At 37.4% G+C, this 8,823-nt stretch overlaps 1 protein-coding gene across 1 annotated transcript; it reads left to right on the forward strand.

Annotated features, from left to right (window-relative positions):
* Positions 1-3,173: 3,173 nt before the first annotated feature.
* COMMD3 (COMM domain containing 3) lies at positions 3,174-7,820 on the forward strand. The gene is made up of 8 exons (XM_063127546.1): positions 3,174-3,334; positions 5,055-5,166; positions 5,272-5,335; positions 5,459-5,493; positions 5,833-5,893; positions 5,980-6,036; positions 6,142-6,201; positions 7,403-7,820. The coding sequence occupies exons 1-8, from the start codon at positions 3,196-3,198 to the stop codon at positions 7,460-7,462; spliced, it is 588 nt and encodes a 195-aa protein (XP_062983616.1). The 5' UTR covers positions 3,174-3,195; the 3' UTR covers positions 7,463-7,820.
* Positions 7,821-8,823: the final 1,003 nt, after the last annotated feature.

Raw genomic sequence — 8,823 nt, forward strand, 5'->3', positions numbered from 1 at the left:
TTAAATTATGCATATTACCGAACTTCAATATACTTTGGTGTTTTGTTGTGTTTTTCATTTTTAGATGGAGAAGAAAGTATAAAATAACTTACAACTTACATATAACTTACAACTTACAACATATAACTTATAACTTACAACATAAAAGCCATGTACTCATTGTTTCAAAGACAGTAATACTATCTTTTTCATTCCCTATTACCATTACAAAAGTACCAAAATGACCTTTAAAAAACCCCCAGATATATGTCTTAACTTTCAGCCACACTGCTTAATCAGCTAATGCATGCAGCCTTTCTAATATTATGCACATTCATTTATAATTATCTAGAAGAAAAGAAGCTGACCAACAATAGCTAATTTTGATCAATTAGGAACAGATATTGCCAGATTCCTTTCTTTTAAGTGGATATTGGGTTTAGCAATGTGTAGAAATCTGAAGGACAACAGATACATTGACATTAAAAATGGTTTTAGCCCAATATTCTATGACCTCCTAAGAAAGTTTGGGATGAGTTAACAGAAGATAGATACGAAATATATAGTATAAATACTTGTGGAGCATTAGCTCTGGGCAGATAATATTCTATAGCTTCTTTGAATAATTTGATGAAGGACATCACAGTACACTAATCAAACTATCTGAGTTGCAGGATATGAGGTACACAGTAATAGAAAAAAGACATTGGCTATGTTAGCTGAATGCTAAATGAAACCATTATCTTTATTTTCATTCTCCTTGAGGTTTGATGGAAGGAGTGATAGGATGTGTAACAGTCTTACTCAAATTCTAAATGAAACTAATATTAAATAATTTATTATGGGGATTTCCATGTGATATTCATACTGCTTGACTCATTTAAGATATGTTTGTGGTGTGGTTTTTTTAACATAGATACAGTCAGTATTATAAAACAGACTATGTACATTCTAGAGAATAGCCATGATCTTGCTGAAATGAGTTCATGCAAATATAATTACATTTTTAAGGACCATGTAAACTGTTACACTAAACAACTGACATAAACAGAAAAACCCTAGTAATGGTACAATCAGTAACCACTTAAAAACTAATGGGAGATTTACTACTGAGTTACAAGAAATGTAGATTATCTCCTAATAGCCCAATCTTATGCACTTTTACTTAGATGTTCCACTGTGCTCAATTGGACTTACTCCCATAGAGTTGCAGTCTTTTTGTACACCAACATAATTAATATTATGCTGATGACACTTAATTATACACACTACTAGCATGAATACATGGAGGGGGGACAAATCATGCCATATTTACATATGAAAATAGCTATGTGCTATGTAATTTCAAACTGACTTTAAAAACAGATTTTACAAAAGCCTTTTTTGTCAGTATTCTTCAGTAGGCTGCTAGTGAATTTAGAGTGCAATCTTATATGTGTTTAGACAGAAAAAAAGGCCTATACTTCCCAGCATTCTCCAGGCAGCATAGCATCCCCAGAATGCTGGGAATTGAAGGACTTTTTTTCTGTCTAAACACACATAGGATTGTGGCCTAATTCCATTATCTGTAGCAAGTTCTGAAGTAGCCAAGAGAGTAATGCTATTGTAATAAATGTCAACATTATAAATCACTCACAAAATCTAGTTTGAATTAACTTCAGCCAACAACCTTAACTCCAGCCAAAGTTGTTAAAACAATCCATCACCCAATGAGCCAAACTCCAACAAACAAAGATAATGTTTTCATTGTGAACATAGCTCATGATTTCTTTTCTTACTTATATACTATAACATATTCACATTATTATTATTATTATTATTATTATTATTATTATTAATTAGCCATCTTTCCAAGTCGGTCACAGAAGCATATAAGGAAAATAGAACAGATACACCTGTCAGCCTAGTTAAAGGTTTTCAGAATTATAAAGTAAGATGAAACTGTCTCATATCAATTGGCCATTAGAATTTAGTTAGGGCTAGGAATTGCCATTAATAGTGATTGATTTAAACATGAGCGTTGATCCTCCAGATTAACCTCTTGAAGTAATTTCTATTAGAGGAATAAATACACCAACTGGCATATTTAAAACAAGTTACTAGAAGGTTACCCTGAATGGCTTTAAGGGTATGCTGTATTAGCCTAAGTGCAAAATGAAATGCCTTGTAAGGCAGAGGCTAACTCATTGGAAAGGAGAATGTTTATAAGAAAATCAATCCAGTAAACATAAGTTCCAAATTCATAACCTCATGTGGCCCAGCTCCAGAATTTTTTTTCAGACCTGCATGCAAAACTACCTTGTCCATTTAATTATAGGAATCTACTTTACAGAAACTAATGAAAATGTAAATACTGCAATTTATTATGAAATGATAAGAAATACTTATTTGTCTACACTTAATACAAAAAAAAACCATCTTAAGAAAAACATTTGAATAATTATCACTAAATGCTTTTGTTTTTATTTATAAAAATACATCAGGGCAACAAAAGAGAAAACAAGCAAAGAATTTAAAAAATAAACAAAATAGTAGATTATTTTAAAGCTAGACTGCAGGGGGAAAGAGCAGGGTTAAGTAACTACTTTACCAATTCTTTATTTTTGCAGTTTCTAGATGCTTGTGTAGTCCCACTATCTAAAAACATTCATCTGCAGTTTAAGGAAAAAATACAGAACTCCTAAATACAATTATAATCTATATTATTCGTCTATAAAGTATACAGGAAGAAAAGAGAGAGGCGTACCAAGCAGTTGTGAACTCACTGTACCTGCAAAACTAGCTTACGTACAACTACAGTGTGGGGGTAATTTCCTCGGCCGTCCCCATAAAATAAACCCATGATGGTTGTTTAGATTCTTAAGCGGAAACCCTGAAAGCGTTCGATGCGTTTTTCTTTAATATAAGAAAGAACAAAGCCGCCTTAAAATTCAACTGCAAATGAAAGTGATTGGATCACACGGAAAGGATTTATAGCTAGGGTAGAAAGAGCTCTAAGGGGAAAGAGGGTGGGGGGAGAGAAGAATTGGACGTTGAACTCGTCGTGGCTGCAAGAGCAACGGCAACGGCGCCTTTCCCTTGGCTGGCTCTGAGCTGAAATAAACAGCCACAGCCGCCGCCGCCGCCACAGCAGCAGCAGCTCGCCTTGAGCCTGCGGGATCAGCTGAGCGCGGCTGTCACGTGGGCGGCGTGTCGAAGGTCACAGCGCGGCTCACAATGGAGCTGTCGGAGTCTGTGCAGAGTGGCTTGCTGCTCCTGGCCGATCGCGGCTGCTTCTCCCCCAAAGCCTACGCGTTGCTGCTGGAGGCGGCCTTCCAGGGCTTGCTCAGCGGCCAGGCCGACCAGGCCGCCTTAGGTAAGTGCGGGTTTGCCGGTCCTCCCCGAGTGAAAGCCTGAGCTGGAGGGGGCTTGCAGCTTGCATTACAGCCTTGGGAGCTAGAGAGAAAACGAGGGAGAAGCCAAGGCGGAGGGAGGGAGAAAGAGGCTGCCGGGGTGGGGGGCGGGGGGCTCTTTCTTTGGCTTCTCTCTCCCCCCTCACCCCAGCCCTGATACATTGTTATGCCTGGCTGTTGTCTCTGCACCGTCGCTTCCCCTGAAATGCAGGAAGTGTCTCCAGCCCCGAGCCGCTTTAAATGTAACCAACCGCAGATTGTCGCCTCTCTTTGTTTCTTTTCGTTCTGTTATTGTCGTTCCTCTCTCTCTCTCTCCCCCACCCTCCATTTCCCTGCGGTTGTCATTTCCTTGCAGAAATGTAAATGTGCCTGCTCGCTCGCTCTTGGCCTAAAAACAAGGGCAAAGCCTCTGTCCCGAGGACCGAGGCGTTGTTGGATGTGGTCTTCTCCCACCCCACCCCCAATTTATGTTGTTGTCGGATTATTTCCACCGCTTTCTGGGGAGGCGGGCGGTGGTTGCCCTAGCGAGTTATCCTCAGCCATACTAGGATCATCAGCGCAGTCGTTTTTGCAGAGGTCAGGCTTGTAAATGGATTGATTTATTTTGAGAAGGTTCCGTGGTAGTATCCTCCAGACCAGGCTTCCCAAGCGGTGTGCGTGTTTATGTAAGGTTATAACTCAGAAATCGAGCTGCTTTTTCTGGGCCATTTCTGTGCTTAAAGTTAAAATGCTGGACCGGTGATCCGCAGTTGCATGTTCGCCAAGCGATCGAGTTGTTGACGTTGGGCCGGCCGCTTCCCTTAGCGAGCAAGGAAGGGGTTGTGTTTTTTTGTCGTTCGCCTTACTACAGAGCTTGGTTTGAAAATGTGCGGCCTCCGGTAGGAACTAGCTTGAACTGCAATTGTCGAATAACAGTTCTGTTTACTTAAATGGGACTCAAGAAAAAAAAAAGTTAGAAATTTTGTGCCTAGGAGAGTTTATAGCTAGTTCTGAAGTAACACAATATTCGGAGCAGTATAGTTATGAAAGCGAACTTAATGCCTATGTTTTTAAAGTGACCTCCATATAGCACTCAAATAAAGCCCTTCACAAAATTATCTCGGCTACGGTTGCATTTGTCAGTTAGTACCACTAGAAGAAAATCTCTTCCCGACCCCCCCCCCCCCCGAATTAGGGAGGGGGATAATATTGTAAAAACATAAATTTTCTTTGCAGTTGGTCTGTAGTTTAATTTTTTCTGTAACTCCATACTTGCCAATAAATTCCAGGAATGGGTTGCATTGAAAACGAGTGGGAGAAGGGAAAACCAGGACACTGTGTTTTAGAAAAAACATGAGATCCTTTGCTTTCTTTCAGGGCTAGATGCCAAATTCTGATCTGGCAGGATAAATCTGGATCAGTTGTTTCAGGAAAAAATCAGTGAAGTCAGATACTGGGTTTTGGGGAAAGGTATTTACGTATGATGTGAAGGGAATCTGAGGTTTCCCCAACATTACTTATGATGGAGTTGATGTTGTGTTTAGAATTGTTATTTTAAATCTTGCCAAGATGATATACACACCGTTTACCCAGCTGCTATAATTGTACTCTGCTAAGTGTCCCTGCATGGAGGGAAAGTTTTTAGCAATATATTTAAAACTTCCCCTTGAAGTATATCATCATCAACAACTCATTTATTTTTAGATCACCCAGACTTGGAACATATTGATCCAGCAGTGTTAAAATATTGCCACGCAGCAGCTGCAACTTGTATAGTGGAAGCTGGAAAGCAAAAAGCTGATAAATCGGCCATAAGGTATTCCCATTTTAAAACCCTTCAGGTTTTTACATCAATTGCTTTAAACTCTGCTTGTTGTGTACTGGCATTAAGGCTAATACATCTTCTTGGTTTTTCTTTTAGCGCCTATCTAGAAGATTGTAAGTTTGAGAAAGAAAGAATTGAACAGTTTTGCACGGAATACCAGGTTTTCAAGCCAATTTTTATCCTCTTTGATTCCCCTATTCAAATTTTATTTAATCTGTAAAAACTGGCCAAAAAAAAAAAAAAAACCACCATTTTTTTCTTTCCCCATCTTTTTTTTTTACAGAAAAATAAAGATACCTTGGAAATCCTATTGGGAAGGTATGTCAAAGGAAGTTGTTTAGTATTCTAAAGCTGCAAACTTTTACTAGGGAGTAAGCCTTATTGAATACAGTACAGCTTGCTTCCAAGTAAACATGCACAAGATTTTGCTGTTAAGTTCAAATGCAATTTAAAGTAATAATATAACTGACTACTAGAATAGATACAATAAACAAAACATCTGCACAAGTCATCTTGAAATAACTTGCTCCCTTAATTCATATTTGACATACACCATTGACCTATGGAACAAGAACCTTTTTTCATCTGAAAGATGTGTGCAACAAGTTATGCTGTCTGCCATAGCATAACCTAACAGATAATAATTATGTTCTTCAGTATAGGCAGATGTCCACTACACATAACTGATGTTTGTTGGCGTTTGGAATATCAAATCAAGGTAATTTAAACCAAATGGGTACTTCTTTATTCAGTTTTCTTTTTGTCTGCTAAATTCTGATTTTCTCCCATATCTTATTACTTTAGACCAATCAACTTCATAAAAATTATTGCCCTGCCTATCTGATGACCTTAAATGTAGAGGTACTGTACCAGTCTTTAGCATCTTCCACTATTAGGAGATTAAAGTTTGCTTTAGGCTTTCCCAGATATTAAACTTCTAATGGTTAGGATTTTTGTTCTTTTTAGAACAATGACTCAAGACCTCAACCGGACATTAATTTTAGTTGTTCTATGGAGCAATTACAGGTATTTCCTATCATCTTTGTGTGTGTTGTCTTCAGTGTTATTAGAATGATATTTTCTATCAGGAATCCACTAAAATTAAACTTTGCAAAAAGTACAATGAAAATGTAAAGTGGTGGGCCATCTCATGTCTCTTAAAAAGTATGATATTGTAAAACTATTTGCTTTTGTATCTTCCCAATATGACATTTAAGTTTACTCACATAGTACTGATACTCAAGTAGGAGTATCTTTTTGAAGGGGGAAAATGTGATATCTAAGAGGAAATTCATTTTCTACAACGATATGCTTTAATATACAGTGCAAGCAGCATGGAATTTGGCTTTACTTTACATTAGTGAAAGGTTGCAAACCAAGCTCTTTCATTTAGTAGTTTTCATTGTTCAGAACTAGTAAAAATAAACTTAAAACCTAAGGTTTTTTTTTTTTAAAAAAATTAATACTGCAATCCTGTGCACACTTACCTGAGAGAAAGCTCCATCAAACACAATTGGACTTACTTCTAAGTAAACATGCATAGGATACCACTGTTGTAACATTAATAGCACAATCCTATACATGTCTATTTAAAAGTAAGTCTTGCTGGGTTCAGTGGGATTTACTTCTAGGTAAATGGATATAGGATTGTATCCTAAGTAAAACCTGAGAAGCTGTGAAGAGTAAGCAATACACAGGAATTACAATTAAATATTTAAATTGTTTTATAATTAATTTTAGTTGTGCATGGCACACTTATTTTAAAATTCCATCCATTTCAAAGCAATATACCTCTAAGTAAATATATTTAGGACTGCAACCTTAGAAATTTGTTGAATCAATTTAATTGCTTATGTTCCATCAAATAGTAAGAAAAATAGCAAAGTTGGCCAATTTGATACTTTTTAAAATAAAGATTACAATAATTTATATTTTGCTCTGTACTAATCCAGACACTTTCATTTTAAATGTGCCTATGTTATTAGCACAACATTACTATTAAGAACATTCTACATGTACTCTTTACTAAAATATATCAGAGAAGTTGTATGTTTCTTAAAGATGTTGAACCACAGGTATAAAGCTAATGTGTTAGACATTGAGTTTTACACATGCAAATTTGATATCCTTTGAGGGCAATAGAGTTTCACAGAACTTCTAGTATATGCAAGTAATGAGATATTCAGCAAGAGTATTCCTCTTCTAAACTTCTTACTCTATGTTTTAGGATTTAGTTGGAAAACTAAAAGATGCAGCTAAAAGTCTAGAGAGAACAACACAGCTATAATTGCAGACTTTCGCAGTCCACTGGAACTAAGAAGAAGAAAAATGACTTGTTTCTTCTTTGAATACTAGATGATTTTTTTCCTTGTTCTCTTTATTGGATAGAACTTTGATAAAGCTTTGGTCATACTAAAATGGAGTGTCCTACTTTCTAGACAGTATTACAAGATTATATGCAGTCAGAATTGTTGCATGTATTAATATCTTGTCTTAAATAAATTTTTATTTGTTAGATTATCAGACAACTGTTTCCTTTCCCCATTTTAAGTAACTGCCCCTTGTTCTTTCCTGCCCTCTCTTCAAATGCCTTTGGTTTCTTCATTTTCCCACGTCTAGCCTCTAATAAAATGAGTAAGAGTTAATTATTTGGTGTGCAGTATCTGTCTATTATAACATTTTTTTGTTGGGGAGAGGAGCGAAAGTTGGATTTTCATGGGGTTCCCACTACAGAGTCAACATTCCAAGATTAACCTCCCCAGCTAAAATCACTTCAAAAGGCTCTGGAGCTCTGAACCTAAGGAAGATTTCATTGTATTGTAATTAAGTAGTCAGCCCGCTTGTATCTCATTTTGGTGAAGTCATATTACAGCAGCTTCTTTTTTAAGTGATTCACACGCAAAGGTTGAGATGAAGCTGTCATTCATTCATCTGTTTCAACCCGGATTTACTCGCTAAATATTCAGTAGTTTATGTAGATGGATAATGACTGGAGTGCCCTTAATTGCACCAGTCGGTCCCTTTTCACTTCAATGCAGTTGAATGGCTATAAATGGAATGTGACCAGCGTTGTCCCCACAACTTAAAACAAACAAAACAAGAAAAAAAACCATCACTACCCTCGCCCCCATCTCCCAACAGTGGCTAGAAGCTACTTTCCCAGTTAGTAATTATACACCCCGGCTGGGAAAGAGGTAGTGATGCGGCACCAGTTTATTGGGGGGTTGTGGGGGGGAGATCTGAGTTCCTATTTTCCTTTCATCCTCCTTGAGCATATTATGCCATCATGGAGACCGACAAGAGAAACTGCCTACCTGTGTGGAAGGACTCTTTGCTGTGATGATGTGAATGATGTCCATTGTTGTCCGTAGGGATTCCTGAGGGTGAACTTTCCCTTTTATTCAGTCTACAAAGAATAATGTTCATGTCCTGGATCTGACCTCTCAAGTGCGAAATACTGTCTCATACTACCCCATCCACGGCTGGGGCAGGCAGGGCAAATAGAGAAACCTGCCCAACATTTTGCCATTCTAAGAGGGGCATTTCTACTTAAGTTGAAGGTATTGAATTTGCACCTGCAATTTCCACAATGAAAGCAAGGGAAGAACTTGTTAAGGAAAGACCTGGAATGATATGTGGTAGCCAGTC

The sequence above is a fragment of the Elgaria multicarinata genome, chromosome 1 (assembly GCF_023053635.1).
Source record: "Elgaria multicarinata webbii isolate HBS135686 ecotype San Diego chromosome 1, rElgMul1.1.pri, whole genome shotgun sequence".
NCBI classification, from domain to species: Eukaryota; Metazoa; Chordata; class Lepidosauria; order Squamata; family Anguidae; genus Elgaria; species Elgaria multicarinata.